This window comes from Coenobita brevimanus, chromosome 38 (genome assembly GCF_032717465.1).
Source record: "Coenobita brevimanus isolate Jiangsu-jjx chromosome 38, ASM3271746v2, whole genome shotgun sequence".
Classification (NCBI taxonomy): domain Eukaryota; kingdom Metazoa; phylum Arthropoda; class Malacostraca; order Decapoda; family Coenobitidae; genus Coenobita; species Coenobita brevimanus.
The window spans coordinates 48,160,342-48,179,342 of NC_136991.1; the positions used below are offsets into that span (position 1 = coordinate 48,160,342).

General features: G+C 41.5%; 1 protein-coding gene across 1 annotated transcript in view; it reads left to right on the forward strand.

Moving 5' to 3' along the window:
- Window positions 1-373: 373 nt before the first annotated feature.
- The window catches only part of pns (DENN domain containing pinstripe), a 160,851-nt gene continuing 142,223 nt past the window's right edge, over window positions 374-19,001 (forward strand). The window contains exons 1-2 of the mRNA XM_080269829.1: window positions 374-518; window positions 2,849-2,851. Coding sequence (XP_080125955.1) covers window positions 419-518; window positions 2,849-2,851 — 103 coding nt within the window. The 5' untranslated portion in view covers window positions 374-418. The remainder of the gene's footprint in view (window positions 519-2,848; window positions 2,852-19,001) is intronic.

The following is a 19,001-nucleotide window of genomic DNA, read 5'->3' on the forward strand; positions in this document are numbered from 1 at the left end:
GACTGGGACGGAGAGTCTCTGAATGGTATCGTTAGTAATCTTCTACACATTGAAATAAAGTACTGTTATGTTTAAAAGTAGTTCATGTAACATTTTCTATTGCCACACCCGGCAGTAGTATTTATACTTACTATATAGTCTTTATCACTGTATTTACCAAAATTGTATTAATAAAAAAAAATAAGACGCAAGTTACTAAAGTTAGCATAATGTTTCAAGTCTGGCAAATAGTAGTTTGGTGAGGACACATTTTCAGAAGCTTAGCATATTTTCGCACATGCGATGGTAACGCTGCCGTCTCGACTCTCGCTCTCACTCTCGCTCTCAGTGTTTAAATGGCGCTGGTGTCGTGTGGGTGTGATGCCGCCTCGCTGCTCGTTCCGTAAGATGATGCGGACATTGCCCAAGTGACAGCATAATGACGTCCTCTAACCCGCGTGAGAGCCAGAGACTCTTTGATTACTTCGCCATTATTGGATTAAGCCCGGATGGAGGCCTGGAACCCGACCGTTTGCAAGGTAAGCCATTGATTTTGTCCTGGGAGTTGAGAGGCGGAGCTTTGTGGAGTCCTGTCCACCATATTTAAAAACCATCTTGAGATTAAATGGTCTGTGTGATGGCATGTTCCTCTATTTATCCTCATCCACACAGCTTCCAGACACGTCATTGCATAGCTAGAGGGAATGTATAAACGAAAAATGATTACATAAATAAACGATTTCCTAGAACAGTAGAAGTATGGAGAATCATCTATCGTGAAAATGACGTAAGGATCTTGATAAATACAGACTCCCTGCTGCCTCGCTTCCAGCCACTCCACCACTCCACTTCTCAAGCAACAAGTCCTTCATCTCCCACTCCACTCTCATTGCCTTATATAAGCCTTGGAGTGTGTGATTTTATTTTTTCATTTTCCAACATACTCTAATCCTTTTCATCCCGATGCTGTAGTATTACGCTTATTGTAATTTCGAAATGATACCCTTTTCATTTTGTTATTTTATTATCAGACGATTTGCTTGAACTTTATGAAGGATCTCATGTAGTGAAGGAATAGAAGACTGTAGACGTGATTTATGGGTTATTTTTGTTATTATACCAGACGATTTAATTCAACTTCAGGAAGGATTATGGAGATCAAAATTAATAAGACTATTTAATTAAACCTTAAGAAACACCCCTAGCAGCCTTGTGCGAGTTACTATAGACTGTACCTAACCCCTCCATTAAGAAATACCAGAATCCGAATAAAATAAAGGATAACAAGAAAAGTCCTCGCACTGAAAGGGCCACAAGAAACACCTGTCACAGTGTTTGTCATTCTTTTAATGCTTCAATAGTGCCATGTTTGTTTAGCCGGTAATTACGGTCCACTGAAAGTCTAAAATTATTGAGAGGTGTCCTGGTATACTCTTATCGTTCTTACTTTGCCAAAAATTGCCCTGACTCCATCATGAATGCTGAGTTGTAACAGTAGATTAACGCGAACTTATATGATGATGCTTGTCACGAGGAAAAAGCCGTAGCATGTCTTCCTGCCACCGAACAACATGTTTTAAGCTGAAAAAAGAAAAAAAAAAGAAAATGATAAGATAAAAAATAAACTAGGTTGAAAGAAAGCAACAGCATTGTCTTTTTCCGTCAGTGAGCATCATATTCCCCATGAAGAAAATGGTAACTCAGTGTGGAACAATTACTTTACAAGAACAGAACGTGCAAATAGTTGAATATCGAAAGTCTATAAAAATGTACATATACTTTCTCCATAGTGGGCAACCAACTCCTTATGTAAGGTAATGGCAGGAAAACATTATCGAACAGATAAAAAAGAAAAATCCAAAAATCGCCAGAAATTGGATATGGAGTAAATAAAACTGCTCAAACACTTACCGTAGAAGGATAAAAAAAAAAAAAATGCCAGTAAACGAATATCGAAAGTATTATAAAACGTCACCAAAAGACTAGCTTCGTCTGTAACAGGTAACGGTGTACTGTAGATAAATCGATAAAGCAGTTTTACATTATATCGGGATTCTGATAAAACCACTTGAACGAGGCCAGCCAACCCCCACCCCTCCCTGACCGAGGGTCGTATTCTTAAGTGGCTTTTGTGATTTCGTAACATCTTTCCCGTAGCGAATTATTCTGCACATTATACCTCAGTGCCCCCTTTTTGCAGTGTCCATAATCACACATTCAAGAGAATGTGAAGGTGCAATAATGTTTAATAAATCGCTGAGGAAGAGGTGCATCTAATCCTGTGCCGCCTAGAATACGATTTCTTCACAGATTTATGATCAGTCCTTTGTTGTAGCTGTTACTTAGATGCTGGAGAGGGACGCCTTCTTGTGGTGACACTGATATAGCCAGGAATCTTCACTGCCCAGATATATGAATGTCTCCTGTAGTCCTCCCTGTACCAGGAAATGAGGATGTTGGACTTCAGAAGGGCAACTCAAGCCTGTAGTTCACTGTGCTCATGTTTAGATGAGTCGGGGCCAGAATAACAAGCTACCGGGTATAGTTTTGTTTTTGCAGGGAAGAGAAGGAGAGAGTTGGATTTTCCCATCTCGTTTTCTCTCTGCTAGGTCGGCTTAGGAAAGGAAAAAATATCATCATTTATTGGTACAACTACTACTGCTACTACTACTGTGTTATTATTATCATTACTACTACTACTATTATAGGAAAGACAAGTTACCATCTCGTTTTTCCTGCCAATCAAAATTAGCCTAGAGATACAATATCGTACCGTAAGCACGTTTGTGAATCCGGCCCTGTGATCCTGTTATTGCACTCAAGGTTCCCGCTCCGAACAGCAATTAAAGAACAAGGTCGCCGTGGGGAGGGGGTTATCCCAGTAATTGTAGTATTTAATGGGGGGAAATACGTTCTTTGTTTTTGGGTTTAACTCCTGTGAATGCATGCTGTACATCATTTTCTGTATGACATTATTATTATTATTATTATTATTATTATTATTATTTGATGGATGGATGGATGATTATTGTTGTGTCGGTAATAGATGGTAGAGGTAATCCAGCACCGGTAATTGTATTTAATGAGGAAAAGTACGTTCGTTGTTCTTAGATGTACTGTACGGTAGCTCATTTTGGATGCATGGTGTACTGATGTTAATTTTCTTTATTGTTATTATTATTATTACTGTTGTTGTTGTTCCCCCCCTTCCTCTTCGTCTTCTTTTTCGCCGACCGGCAAAATCTTTGAGAATTAGTCTTCTGGGTAATTAACGTACGTTACTGTAATTTAGCCAAACAAATTATGTACCGTTGGAATGGATTGTAAGTTACCCAAGAATGCTCTTATCTTGCTGTTTGTATTATTTATAATATTCATGCAAAGATAGAAATAGGTTGTGGGGTTAAAAGTAGATTACTGTAGGCTATGTTGATGGTTTTCAGAATCTTCATTCAACCAGGTTAAGAGAAACTTGGTGAATCAAAGGGAATACCATATATTATTCGGCTGAGCTGGATGAAATTAGTTGATGCAAGAGGTTGAGTTGGTTGGTGAGGGCAGGAGTGACAAGGGTGGTAGGTAGATATGACGTGGTTAAGTTGTTGTAAGATGAAGTAAAATTTGGCGTCGATGGGTATGAACAGCATGCTAGGGTAATTAAGCTGATAACTAGGGTAGGCCAGACTAGACTAAATTTCATGGGTGGTTGTTCGTGTGAGATGGCGTCCAGAATCCAGGGGCTTGAATGATGAGTGAATTTGTGGTTGACCCTTTTTCAGTAGGCACGCCGTTGATAGTTCTACCTCTTCCCTATGATGTTTTTTTTTTCTTTCTGCGTGCTTTCTGGACCGTACCTTGCTCCTCTTGTGTAGGAAAACTAAACGGAAGAATGATGATGAAGGTTTTTGACAGTTTGGTTTGGTTGAGGATGTGTCTGATTAACTTGGAGTATTATAAGACTGGCAGATTAACAAGGTGAATTTGTAGATTAGGCTAGATTAGGATAGGTTAAGTTAGATTGGTGGGAAAAGTAAGTTACTTGGATCCACAAACCATCCCTTCTCTTCCTCCGCTCAAGGACAAATTCTCAGCCAATCATTAACCTCAGTTTGCCCCCCGGAAATTGCCCTCCCCCCCTCCTTCCCTAATTAGATCGAGCCTGCCATCCTATCCAGTCAGATTTACTCAACCCAGCTGGCTTATCTTAAAGTGCAGTCTCACCTAATGGTATTTTGCAGACTCATCCGACATTTGGGATCAAAGATTACTGTAAATTAACATAAGGTAGCCGTTAACTCTCTCTCTCTCCTCATGCAAACCAGTTAACTTGCTGTATTTTCATTGTGGATCTGAAGATAATATGGCATACTCATAGATTCTAGGTTAGTTATGTGATGTATCATATTCTTTACGTTTTTCTTATTTCTTTACCGGTGTCAGATAGTAACAATGAAGACTGTAGGATGAGGAATAGTTGTGACGGAAGAAAACTGCCAGCAGGAGAAATGTAACTTTTCTGGAATGAGTGAAATAAAGTGGAATTGTTATTGTACCGGTAATTGCGGTAAATGCTCAAGGTAGCCTAGTTTTTTTTTTTTTTTTTTCATGTACGTTCATTGTAGGCAGCGTGTAGTTGTGAACAAATGTCACCTGTACTTATAAATGTAAGAATACCCGGTAACTTGAAACTGTGATATTAGCCATTCATCCTTGGGTTAAGTTTGGCGGACTCAGTAACGATTACTACTACTACTACTACTACCAGTGCTGCTGCTGCTACTACTACTCTTTCTTTTCTTCTTTCTTTTACGTCCACCACCACGACCACCATCACTATGAACAGGTCTGGGTATCTGCACTTGCCTTTACCGCCGTCATAATGTGAGTGGATGGCCATGGTGACTTGCAACACGTACCTCCCAATGTCCACTGTCTCCTTGTATTAATGAATTATCCACTGGTATTCAGTCATTTCATTGTAATATACGCATATTGTTATTGTTTTATCTTAAGTTTTTAAAGATTATTAGGTGATCAGGAAAAAAGTATAGTTTTGGCGTCTTTATTTTAATTGTATTCAGAAGTGTTTGATTTTTTCTTTCTTTCCCTCCCTTTATTGTATTTCGAGAAGTATTTGAGTGCATCTCTCTCCTTCCTTATAATGTACTAGTGCTTGCCGACAAAAATTTGCGGGACTAATTAATAGCTTTTCCAACACAGTGTTTGCAGATACCTTTATCTTTGTTTCCAAACCGTTACTGAGCCAACAATGACCAGTACTAACCCAAAAGTCGAAAAAATGGTTTTCGTATATTTTGGCGTTCGTGATTTCCCGCAATTTCGTGTGTCTCGTGGCGCACGATTGTCATTTTTTTTTTTTTTTTTTTTTCCTGACAGTCCCTGGACTTAGTCGGACCAAATGCAAATAGAATTAGGTCGATATCTATTACCGTTCATGTTAAGGAAACGAATAAACGTACACACACACACACACACACACACACACACACACACACCGTGACATTATTAGGCTATTTATATTCCAAGAAGTAGCGTACCGGGGAATTTGAGTCTCTCTCTCTCTCTCTCTCTCTCTCTCTCTCTCTCTCATTTAACTGCCGGGTACGAAAAAAAAAAAAAAAAATCCCGTCTCTCGTTTCCAGCTTCTCACCAGCGTTGGAAATCACAGTCATTATGCAAGGGAGCGACACGGCGTATTAGCAAGCTTTTTATTTTTTCCCAGTGTGGTTACGTCGCATGCAAAAAGGTAGTAACTTAAAGAAAAAAACAAGGTTACATCATTGCTGGAGTAGTACTGGTTTATCGTTACGGGTGAGTGGTTACGGTGTTAGTGAAGCTTTGAGCACATTATTATTATTATTATTATTATTATTATTATTACTACTACTACTACTACTACTGCTACTACTACTACTACTACTACTACTACTGCCATTACCACCACCCGTTACCAGCACTTTTGCTACTACGGTATTACTATATTATTGTTAATTCCCCCAGTACTGTGGCATCCCCTTAGTTTTTATCTTTAGACCCTTTTATATATCTTAAGAGAAATTTCGAATTGGTAGGATTGTAGCCTATACGTAATGCTTTCATATACGCTACTTTATAGGGTAGCTCTTAAAATGGATTCGTTTGGTGACACACACACTTCATCGTATTAAAGGATTGTTTAAATACAGTTACGGTGCCCCTTAAAGAATTGGCATTTTATCATGGTGGTTATTGTGAGACGTTTTTAGTACGGTATTATGTCCACATCTAAGTGAATTTTACTTGTTTTCTTAACGAGTTAGTTTTGTTTTCTGTAGTCACATGGATGAAGTGGCTTAGGTCAGAATTTTCGAAGACTTAGGTAGGTAGGTATAGTAAAGAGGTTGATGATTTCAGTCCCTGGGAAATGATACAGTACTCTAGTAACTTTTAATTCACTAATCGATTTTGTTAAGCTTAGCCCACCTCAGAGAGTTAGCCTGAGTTTGCGTTGAATGAGTGTAAATTAGACGATACTTAAGTTAGACTATGTTGGATTTAAGATTTATTTATATATTTATGTCGTCCAAGTTGGGTCAGAATTGCTTAACGTATTTTGGTTTAAGGTTAGGTTCACATTTGCTTGGCTGTCGAATTTAACTTGGTGACTTGCCTGTTTTGAAGTCTTGTTTTGAACGGTATATTGCCTGAGAGAGAGAGAGAGAGAGAGAGAGAGAGAGAGAGAGAGAGGTATGGGCGTAGAGAGGAAGTAGTGTGTAGGAAGTAGCGGAAGTGCAGTGAGGAAGTGGGAAGTGGGAGTGGAGGTCAGTAGGGAGAGAGACAGAGCGTGTAGGTAGGATAGGTAGCAGTGGGTGAGTTCAGGTACCCCCCCCTCTCTCTCTCTCTCTCTCTCTCCATTCCATTTCTCACCCAGTTTCTCTCATTTCACCCTCCATCGTTTCCCCAACTCCTGTCTCACTTTCTTTTTTTTTATTTTTTTCCTTCAGTCTTGCTATCGATTTCTCCTTCCTCAGAGTCTTCATATCTATCCACTTTATCTCACTTTTTACCTCTCTCTCTCTCTCTCTCTCTCTCTCTCTCTCTCTCTCTCTCTCTCACCCGACCCACCACATTCCTCCCTCCGTTAGTTAACTGACCAAGGACGTTTGTCTACTCTCGCCTCCTCTCCCTTAATCCCTCTTCCCCCCGCTTTCTCTCTCTCTCTCTCTCTCTCTCTCTCTCTGCCAAAACATCTTCCTCCCCGACAAAACTTATCTCCCAATCCTCCCTCCTTCCTCTCTCCCACGGCTTCTCTCCCTTCCATCCTCCTCTTCTGACCTTCCCTTCTCACATGCCATCCTCGCCTAACTCTATCTCTTCTCCTATTGTCTTTTCACTCTTACCTGGCCCAGATTTTCATCTTTTTGCAGCTTATTTGACGTTTCTTAGTGGTACAAAGAGACCACTGCGACTATATCCTTTACATAGCACTTCTTCGTGACTGGCACCGTATTCTAGTGCTCATCTAATACATCTCAGCATTCAGATGGGAGTGATGGCAATTTTAGGCCAAGTTAAAGTAAAAACAGAGTATTTTTTTCTTTTATATCTACAGTACATTTTTCTTCATCCCTTGCTTACATTTTTTCCTTTCTCCTTCTTTCTCTTTTCTCAAATAAATTTCCTAATTTTCCCCCCCAATTCTGCCCCCCCCCCTCTCCTTCATACCCCTCCATTTTGTACGGTACTTCTCTTGTATCCTACCTCCCCTACCTCCTTCACGTCCTTCCCACCCTTCCTCACTTTATCCAACCTCTTTTCCCTCCCTCCCTCCCCCTTTCTCTCTCTTTTAACCTGCATTCCCTCTTTACCTTATTTTACAGCCTGCCCCCCTCAGACCCTCTTCCCTTTGGAGCCTTCCTGCTTTTCTATCCTTGTCTTTAGTTGGTAGAGTAGTTTTTATTAGTTATAACCATTCCCTCCGTCCCTCCGTCCCTCCCTCCCTCCCTCCCTCCCTCCCTCCATTCCTCCTTCCCTCCCTCCATTCCTCCTTCCCTACTTCCTTCTTTCCTCCCTCCCTCCCTCCCTTCCCTTCCTCTTATCCTAGGACCTCCCTGCTTTGTTGTCCCTCCATTCACTGCCATCCTCACATTTCCCCCTCATACACTTTGCCTCCCTCCCTCCCGTTATTATACTACCTTTGCCTCTCTCTCTCTCTCTCTCTCTCTCTCTCTCTCTCTCTCTCTCTCTCTCCGTTCCTACTTTTCCCTCCCCTCTCTATCCACTTCCCTCATCCATCTCTCTTACCTTATCATCTCCCTCCTCCCTCACTTCTACTACATTTCCTCCCTTCTTCCCCCCCTCCCTCACTCCCTCCCACTTCTATGACTTTTCCTCCCTTCTTCCCCCCCTCCCTCCTTCCCCCCCTCCCTCCTTCCCTCCCTTTTGCTACTTTTCCTCCCTTCCTTCCCTCCCTTTTGCTACTTTTCCTCCCTTCCTTCCCTCCATCCCTCCCTCTCCTATGTTATCCTACTCTCTCTCTCTCCCCTGTCTACTTCCCTCATCCAGGTTGCTCATCTTTCCTCCTCTCCCTCTCTTCCTCTCATTATTCAACCCTACATCTTCCTTTATCGTACCTCCCATCTCTCTTTCCTTCTCTCCTCCCTCTCTCTCCCTCTAATCTTCCTCTTCCTCCTTTTCAGTATAATCCATCCCTCTGTTTCTTTTAGTATCTCATTCACTGCCCTCCCCCCTTCTCTTCCATTCTCTCTTCCCCTTCCCTTCTGTCTCCTCTTCATTCACTACCTTCCTCTCTCTCTCTCTCTCTCTCTCTCTCTCTCTCTCTCTCTCTCTTATCATTTAACCGTTTCTTTTCTCCTTTTCCCTCAACACAATGACCTTTATATTTTTTTCTCACTTGCCTCGATCCTACCCCAGCAACGCAGCTTCCTCCCTCCCTTCCCACCTTCCTACCCTTCCCCTCCGTCCCTTTCCTTCCTTTCTGACCCTCCCTCTCTTTACCCCTCCCTATTATGCTGATGGTCGCTCCATCTCTCCCTTCTATCCTTGGCTCATACCCCCTTCTCTCTCTCTCTCTCTCTTCACCGTTTTTTCCTCGTCTCTATTTTCTCCGCTAGGCCGCATGTTTATTTCAAGGCGGCTATTCACTCCCTTCAGAACTCGGGCTTAGAGGCGGAATGTAAGCGACCGAGGTGTGTGTGGCTGGAGTTTGTATACATACTTTTGGAGATATCATGCCTTTTTTTTTAGTGATTTTTCAGAACATTGCGCCTCAGTATCTTCTTGCCTGTTATTTATGCAAACTGTATGTATATTAAAACATCTGAATAACATGAAAAGATTAAAGCGTATTACCGTGTTATTATCAGGATATAAATAAATGCCAAAGAAAGTATCCCGTCCGGCACATGAACCTGAGGAGCTGGGATGGAAGCGACCGAATTTCTTGTGCTGTGACGAGGAATAAAAATGTATAATTAGATAAGTAAAATAAGGGGCAATATGCAAAATAAATCGCCATGGAAGAGGTGCTTAGAAGCCTCCCAAGCCACCAAGAGTACGGAGCTGAGCAAAAGAAAAAAAAAATAATAATAAAAGAAAGAAAAAGGCGGGAGGCTCGTTAGCGTTGTATCTTTTGAAGTGTACTGAAAAATTCACGTCTTTGTGTGTGTGTTTTGATTATCTTCTCTTGCTCTACTGTATATTTTTTACCTTGTTTTTTAGGGATTTTTGTGTGTGTCGTGGTTAGACATGTTTGTTTTCGTATGTGTATGTTGTTAAGGATTCTTTTAGTTTTCCTTGTGTTTTCAAGCGTTATTGCACTGAATAAACACACACACACACACACACACACACACACACACACTCTCTCTCTCTCTCTCTATGGTAGGGATTTCCATTGCCGAACTAAAGCTCTCTGACGTAAATACCCAAGTGCGAGAGATGCGATTTTTTCCCCACCCACTTCTAGATGCTTTCGTTAACCCCTTGACTACGAAGACATGTTTATTTGTTTTGTATTTAGACGTTCTCTCTCTCTCTCTCTCTCTCTCTCTCTCTCTCTCTCTCTCTCTCTCTCTCTCTCTCTCTCTCTCTCTCTCTCTCTTCCTTTCCATGGTTCTTGAAAGGGTGGTAATTTGTCTCCTTGTTTTTGCTTAACCTTTTTTTATATAAATCTAAGTGAGTTGTTTTTTAATCAGAGGTTGCTTGTAGGGTGACGACGAGAGAGAGAGAGGAGAGAGGGAAGTTACAGCAACAGAACCTCACTTAATATTTATGTGATGTTTGTGGCGGGAAGAGGAAAGTGAGGTACAGTGAAGTGTGTATTGTGAAGAAAAGTGTGTGTGTGTGTGTGTGTGTGTGTGTGTGTGTGTGTGTGTGTGTGTGTGTGTGTGTGTGTTGCATCATAGCATACCGGGAAGTCCCACACAACAAGGGCCACATAACTTGTTTACATTCACTCTCATGCTATCTGTCTGTCTGTCCATCTAGCTGTCTGTCTGTGTCTCTGTCTATCTGTCTGTCTGTCTGTGTCTATCTATGTATCTAGTTATATTTGTGCCTGTATTTGTCTGTCTTGCTTTAAGCTATATATCTTTGTTTACCTATATTTGTATCTCTGCCTATCAAATTCACACACACACACACACACACACACACACACACACACACACACACACACACACACACACACACACACACACACACACACACACACGCACGCACGCACGCACGCACGCACGCGCGCAAACCGTATGTCCCACCCCACCCAACAACAAACCCACTCAGCAGAACTGCCACTCACCCTCTCCACTCTACTGCCTCCTGACTCACTCACTCACTTTCTCATTCTCTTACTTTCTCTCACGCCCCTATTCACCCCTCATTCACACCTTCGGTCGGTTACTCTCGCCTCTCTGTTTTCACTGTTATTCATCTCGACGTCTAGATTCACTTATTCATCATTCTTTCATTACCGTACCTGATCCTCTCACTCTCTCTCCCGCTTGCTCTCATCCATGTTTTCTTTCACACATTCACTTAGCATCACACCTTGTCACTTTGAGAGAGAGAGAGAGAGAGAGAGAGGAAAGGAAAAAATGTGGCAGAGAAAGAACGGGAAGGATGAAAATTGGGAAAAAGAGATGAAGGAAGGGGAATAAAATGAGAGAGAGAGAGAGAGAGAGAACTTTCACTGCTTTCTCGTATATACTGGCCTTCACTTTCTCCCTTACTCTAACAGTCATTTCCTTCCTCTCCCTCACTCCCTCCCCTCGCTCAGTCACACTCACTCACGCATTTCTTTTTTCATTCACTCATTTCTTCACTCCCCCCCCCTCCTTCATTCTTCCCTTCCTTAACTCCTCGCTTCTTCTATTCCTCCCTTCCTTCATTCTTCCCTTTCTTCACTCCTCGCTTCCTCTATTCCTCCCTTCCTTCATTCTTCCCTTCCTTCACTCCCCGCTTCCTCTATTCCTCCCTTCCTTCATTCTTCCCTTCCTCCCCTTACCCTCTCTCATTTTCTCGCTCTCTCATTCCCTCTCCCTCGCCTCTTATCCTCACTCTCTTACTACCTTATTTTCATACTTTGCTCACACGCACCCACACTCACATTCGCCTACATACTCTCACTCGCACTCATTTGCTCACACACTCACTTTCTTACGTTTGCACACACACTCACTTTCTCACATTTGCCTTTCTATTCACTTTCTCACATTTGCCTTCTTACTTTCTCACATTTGCCTTTTTATTCACTTTCTCACATTTGCCTTTTTATTCACTTTCTCACATTTGCCTTTCTATTCACTTTCTCACATTTGCCTTTTTATTCACTTTCTCACATTTGCCTTCTTACTTTCTCACATTTGCCCTTTTATTCACTTTCTCACATTTGCCTTTCTATTCACTTTCTCACATTTGCCTTCTTACTTTCTCACCTTTACTCTCACAGGTCAGAACGATTCCACCTGGGCAAACTTCAGTCCATCCTAGCCTACCCCCCTTTAAGAGAGAGAGAGAGAGAGAGAGAATACATATAGAGCTGCAAATTCTGTGTGTGTGTGTGTGTGTGTGTGTGTGTGTGTGTGTAGTTTCCCCTCGTTCTCACATCCTGAATTTTATCATGAACGTGTGTCTGTGTACGTCCGGGTTCAGTGTGCCTGTGTGCGTTTTGATGTCTATCGATTGCATGTGTACGTTTTTAGAATGTGTCTGGTTGTGAATCAATGCATGCGCGCCCGCGTGTGCGCGAAAATATGCAGTCATTATGGTATTACTAGGCATGTGCATGGGCTGAATCTCTCTCTCTCTCTCTCTCTCTCTTTCTCTCTTCCTCTATGTATGTATGTACTGTATATATGTATGAGTTATGTGCGTAGCCTAGGTAGGCCTACACGTTTAGTGTATGTGGAAGTACACTGTGGACCAAGTCCGTGTTTTAATGAGTATATACCTAACGTTTGCTTGTGTGTGTGTGTGTGTGTGTGTGTGTGTGTGTGTGTGTGTGTGTGTGTGTGTGTGTGTGTGTATTCCGATATGTTTGTTGATATTGGGCCAGTGTTTGGGAGAGTGTAACTGGAGATGGTTTCCAGTGTGTGTGTGTGGGGGGGGGGGCTGCACTACCCGTGTGTGTAACCGTTGGTATGGTGTACACATGACTCATTCCTGTATTAGTGTGGCAGTTAAGCCAATAGCCTGTGAGCGTCATGTGTGTATGTTGTTATGTATGTTTAGCCTTATATGATAACGTACAGGTTTCTGTGTCTCCCTGTGTGGTTACTGGTATGTATGTATATGCCTTTCGGGGTGTAGGTTTGTATGGCTGGAAATTCATGTATTGTACTTACGGTATGTAGGCCAATGTATGTGTCAATGTGTCAGTGTATGTATTTATGTATGTATAAGCATGTCTGTTTATGTGTAGGTCCCCTGTGCATTTAAATCACTATCAGTATATGGCCAAGAATGTGTGTATTAATAAATATGTATGTCTTTGTATATTTCTGTTTCGTATGTTTGAGTTCATGTACGTCTGTATGTGTATGCTCTTGGATATTAGTGTAGAATATGTATGCCTGTGTATAATTGTGTATGTGTTTTTGTATGTCTATAGACTGAATGATTATTTTTGTGTGGGTATATGTTCGTTGTAGCTACCTGTATACCTGCTTGCGTGTGTACGGTTTAATGAAACTGTGTGCGGTGGGCTTGTGTGTGCGTGCGCGTGGTGTGTACCTGAGCGCGTGTACACCTTTGTCACTGTCGACCATAACTTTCACTGGGCATGAAGCAAATAATAATGGATAACTGAGTTTTCCTGGCGTAAGTTGGTCAGGTAGGTAGATGTGGTAAGTAGGTGGGTAGGTTGGGTGGTAAGTAGGATGGTAGATGCGTTGGTAAGTAGGTGGGTAGGTTTGATGGGAAATAGGTTGGAAAAGTAGCTTGGTAGATTTTGTAAGTAGGTGGGTAGGTGAGGTGGCTAATAGATAGGTACGTGAGACAGCTTGTAGGCAGACAATCACCTTACTGGTAGGAGGAATACCTGAGTAGTAGGCTAGTATATGTTTAGATTAAGGAGGTACTGTTGTAGGTAGGTTGATGCATGGGGTAGATAAATAGGTGAGAAAGCCTAAATGGATAGGTAGGTATGACTGAGTAGATAGTGCATTGGGTAAGTGGTATATAGAGTGGATAGGCAGTTAAGGAAGGAGGCAGGTGGATAGGGTACTGAATTGGTTTGGTAGGTAAATGAGATGAAAAGAAAGAGGTAGGGAGAATCAGATGTACCCCAGGTTAATAGGAACACTAACATTAATGAAAGTGAGGGAAATAATGGACAATAGTTTTAGTAATTCGCCAGTTCAAATGTAGCATGTAAGGGAATCGAGTGAGGAAAAACATCTAAGGATTCCATTTTCCTATTCTAATTTATTTTTGCACATGGCTCGTTACTAATCTCTTGACTGCTATTCATACAAGCTAAATCAATATCAAAAGTCAATTAATAACATGCAAATTGGCAGTTGTGCAAAATATATCGTTGAAGTGTATTGGGCAAAATATATCTTTGGTGAAGTGTATTGTGCTAAATATATCGTTGGTGGTGTATTGTGCAAAATATATCGGTATACATGATATGCCTTCGAGTCTCTTAAGCCGACTGGAATGCAGTTCCTGTAAGTAGTGACAAGATACAAATACTGTACAATCGATGCCAGTGTGAGGCAGGCAAGTCTTGCTTCACTAGGCATTCACTTAACAGTGATTTCTTGGAGCGTACTCCGTGCTTAACGTTCGTTTTTCGGAATTTGCTCTTCTGTCATCTAGGCTACCTAATATCGTCATGATTTTATGCTACGCAGAATAATTATAAACATTTTCTGTAATAGGCATAGATGTCTAAACGTTGGCTGATCTGATTATCGTAGAACGGTTGCTGTACCATACCTTTATCAGATATAGTTAAACGTTTGCTGTTGCTACTGTCTTTTTTTTTTTTCCTTTCTTTTTTGATACGCCAATGTACGTTTTATCTGTAAGCGTTAGCTTTGCTAACATTCTCTTTATGGAATATCACAAGGTTCGCCACACAAAGTTCTGAACTTAGTGATTTTATATTTACTCTCCAGGTGTGATGCTTTTTAGTCGTTAACGGTAACCATATAACCGAATGTCTTTTTATCTATCTATCTATCTGTCTGTGTCTGTCTGTCTGTCTGTCTCTATCTATCTGTATCTATCTATCTATCTGTATATATATACCGGTATATAGATAGATAGATAGATAAAACTTGTGTGGGAATTGGTTTATCAGGTAATCGTGAAAATATGGACTGTTTTGCGAGCACTGTCTAAAGCCATTGTCCATTCACATGCAGCGCTATTGACAACGCGCTGGGAATGTGTGAATGTTTGCTGAACGTTTATAATAATAATAATAATAGTAGTAGTAGTAGTTGTGGTGGTGGTAGTAGTAGAAGTAGTAGTAGTAGTAGGAGGAGGAGGAGGAGGAGGAGGAGTAATAATGATGATGATAATAATACCGGTAATAATAATAATAATAATAATAATACCCGGTAATAATAATAATAATAATAATAGTCACATCAGCAAAAACGTGAGAACTGACTTATCATCTTATCGTTAAAAAATATGGACTGTTTTGGTAACGTCCCATAAGCGTGGCCATACAGAAGCCATTCACAGGCCGCCCTATTGAAAACGTTCCGGAAATGTGTCAGTCCCCGCTATAAACGTTCCGGGAATATGGCCGTGATACAGACGCGTAGTGTGTGTGTGTGTGTGTGTGTGTGTGTGTGTGTAGATCTGATGAGTTCCCAGTGTGCTCAAGGGAAATATCATCATCATCATCATCATCATCATCACCCAATATGATATCCCAAAACTGGTGTATTAACGCAGTACGGTGTATATCCTACTGTAGTATGTAAGATCCAGAAATACAGGAGGAAAATGTAGTAGATACGGGTAGGAAAACACACACACAAAGGGCCTATATACATACACACATACATACATACACACACACACACACACACACACACACACACACACACACACACACACACACACACACACATTCATAGGGTACACATACAGATGAGTGAGGGAAAATTGTGCAGTGGATTGAGAAGTGCAACTTGTGGATTAAGAAGTGAAGTTAATGGTATGGACTGTTAGATACGACGATAAATGTGTGAAGCTTTGTGTATAAGTGTTTAGTGAATATTGTGTTAAATTTATCGTGTTGTTGACGGTGGGATAAGTAGTGGCTTTGTCAGTGGATTCGGAAGTGGAGGTAAGAAGTGGAGTAAGCATTGCAATAAGTGGGTTAGACATTCAAGATTTATATATATAGCTAAAATTAGGTGAAACGAGAAATGTGTGAGTCAGTGAGTAATTTTTTAGGAAAGACTGAGCTATGGACAGTGGAATAGGAAGTGGAAGCGGTGGAATCAGAAGTGGAAACGGTGGAATGGGAAGTGGACTAAGGAGTACCGTATAAGAGTGATATAGGACGAAAAATGAGTGAATGTGGATAACGTTGAATCAGTGAATAAATGTTTTGGAAGTATTGTTAATTATTGTTATTGGCAGTGGAATACGAAGGGCAAAAGGTGGAATAATAAATAAACAATTGGAACAAGAAGTGGAATGAACAGTGGAGTAATAAGTACGGTATAGCAAGCAGGCACAGCAGTAAATGACTGAATCTATTTAATAAATGTTTTTAAAGTACTGTGGTATGGATAGTGGAATAAGAAGTGGAAGTAGTGGAATAAGGAGTGGATTAAAAAGTGGAGTAAGGAGTACAAGTTAGGAAAAATGGTGTTTGAATCCTTTTGAATAAATGTTTGGAAATGTATTGGTTATCGTGTTATTGGTATTGGAATAAGAGATGGATTAGGTGGACTAAGAAGTGGAGTAAACGGTAGAAAGGAATGGAAACGGTGGAAGAACAGTAAAATTAGAAGTGGAAGTGGTGGAATAAACAGAGGAATAAGTGGAAACAGTTAACAGGAGAATAAGTGGAAATGGCAGAATAAACAGTATAATAAATGGAAAAGAGTAGAATAAACAGTAGAATAAGAAGTGGAATTGATGGGACAAGCAGTAGAATAAAAAGTGGAAACGGTAGAGTAAACAGTAGAATAAGAAATGGAAACGGTGGAATAAACAGTAGAATAAGAAGTAGAGACGATGGAATAAGAAGTGAAATAAACAGTAGAAAAAGAAGTACCTTATAAACGGTGGGATAAATAGTCAAATAGGTACTGCAGTAAGTGTGTGAATTGCTGTGAATAAATGTTTCTGAAATATTGTATTATGGAGAGTGTGGTGAATCCATGAAAGTTTGCCTGGTTTTATTACCGTGCCGATACAACTTGCGGATATCGGACAAATTTTCGCCCGTGTTACGGTGTGTGGAGAGAATGGCCGGCTGATGTACTTTTACGGTTTGCAAAGTGTTAGCTATTATTGCCGGACCCTGCTAGCGGTAGTGGCCGGCCCCCCATCGCGATAGTCTCACCCATTTTAACCAGGAGTCATTTAACCTGGAGTCATTCATTTTTACCTGGAGTCACCCATTTTAACTTTCCATTCATTTAAACCTGGAGTAATTCGTATAAACCTGGACTCATTCATTTAAACCTGGAGTCATTCATCTTTACCTGGAGTCATCCATTTTAACCTGGAGTCACTCATTTAACCTGGAGTCATTCATTTTATCCTGGAGTCACCCATTTTAACCTGGAGTCACTCAGTCAGGAGAGAACTGTGCCATAATGGGCCAGGGTAGGTCCAGTATTCTTCCCAGTGTCTAACGGGATCCTAGATGTTTCCCAGGGATTTGAGTCATATTCACAAAGTTTTAAGTTTAGAATTTTTGTAAATATCCTAAGAACCTTTTTTGGTACGAAGTAAAAAAAAAAAAAAGTGTAGGGTCGTCTTAGATTCTTTTTGCATCTTTTTGGGCCTACAGTAGAGCCCCAAGGATTCGGCAAAACTCAGCTTAGCTGTTCCATACAGAATGGACGGTTACGTCCATGTTAATCAGGTAACATTTTGTTTTATTATTATTATTAGGCCACCACCGGAAGCTATTATTCAGCTCTGCCCTCATGGTTGGCACAGTTATAGTATTTTGTTGCAGCTAACGCAAACAGATTTTTTAGCAGTGTGTGAGTAGGTTATTGGAACCAGCCAGTATTAATGCAACCTCCATAACCCTGTCATGGTCGAAACAGGTGATATTCTATACCAGCTAATGACAGACGAGTATATTAAGCTGTTAAGAGCCTGAAAGTGTAAAAGCGTTCGAAATATGTAAACGCTTCCAGAATGTTCGGAAAATACTTGTTGTTGAGAACGAGGTTTGGTGAGTGTGTGGGCGAAAGGAAGGGGACAGGGGTGTGGTCGGGTGGGGAGGGGGAAGAGGTAAAGGGAGGAGAAGGAAGTGAGGGTGACAGTATTGACAGACAGGGGGAGGGGGAGCAGGGGGCCGAGGGAGCGTGGGGATATTGGTGGGGCTACATTATTACCGTGGTCTGGTGGGGTCACAAGGTCAAGGTTGTGGTGGTGGTGATGGTATTTGTGGTGATGGTGGGGATGGTATTTGTGGTGGTGGTGTTGAGTGGTGGTAGGGATGGTATTTGTGGTGATGGTGGGGATGGTATTTGTGGTGGTGGTGGTGAGTGGTGGTAGGGATGGTATTTGTGGTGGTGGTGTTGGGTGGTGGTGGGGATGGTATTTGTGGTGGTGGTGTTGGGTGGTGGTGGGGATGGTATTTGTGGTGATGGTGATTGTATTTGCGGTGGTGGTGGGGGTGGTGATTGTTTTTTGTTGTTGTTATTTTTGTTCTTGGTGGTGATGATGGGTGTTGTTGATGGAGGTTATGGTGGGGATGGTTGATGGTGTCTTAGTAGTGGTGGTGGTGGTGGTGGTGCTTAGTGGTATTTGTAGTGGTCGTGGGTCGTCCTGGTATAGTTGATGTGTAATTATGGTAGAGTTGATTGATGATGGTGTGTTCGTGGTGGTGGTGGTTGGTGTGTTATTTATTTTAGTGATGGTATGGTAGTGTGGTTATTGTGGTAATGGTGGTGGTTGGTGTGGATGTTTATTGTGTTAGTTGGTTGATGTGTATACAGTATGGTGGTAGTTGTGGTTGGACTGGTTAATGAAAATTGTGGTCGTGGTTGTGGTAGGGCTGGTTAATGGAGAGTATGGTGATGGTTGTGGTAGGTATGGTTGGTGGAGGTTATTGTGGTGGTTATGGTAGGACTGGTTGGTGGAGAGTATGGTGGTGGTTGTGGTACGTCTGGTTAATGGAGAGTATGGTGATGGTTGCGGTGGGGATGGTTGGTGGAGATTATTGTGGTGGTTATGGTAGGGCTGGTTGGTGGAGATTATGGTGGTGGTTGTGGTAGTTATGGTGGTGATTGTGGTAGAAGCCAAGGATGCTAACCAATACACCAGCGCCA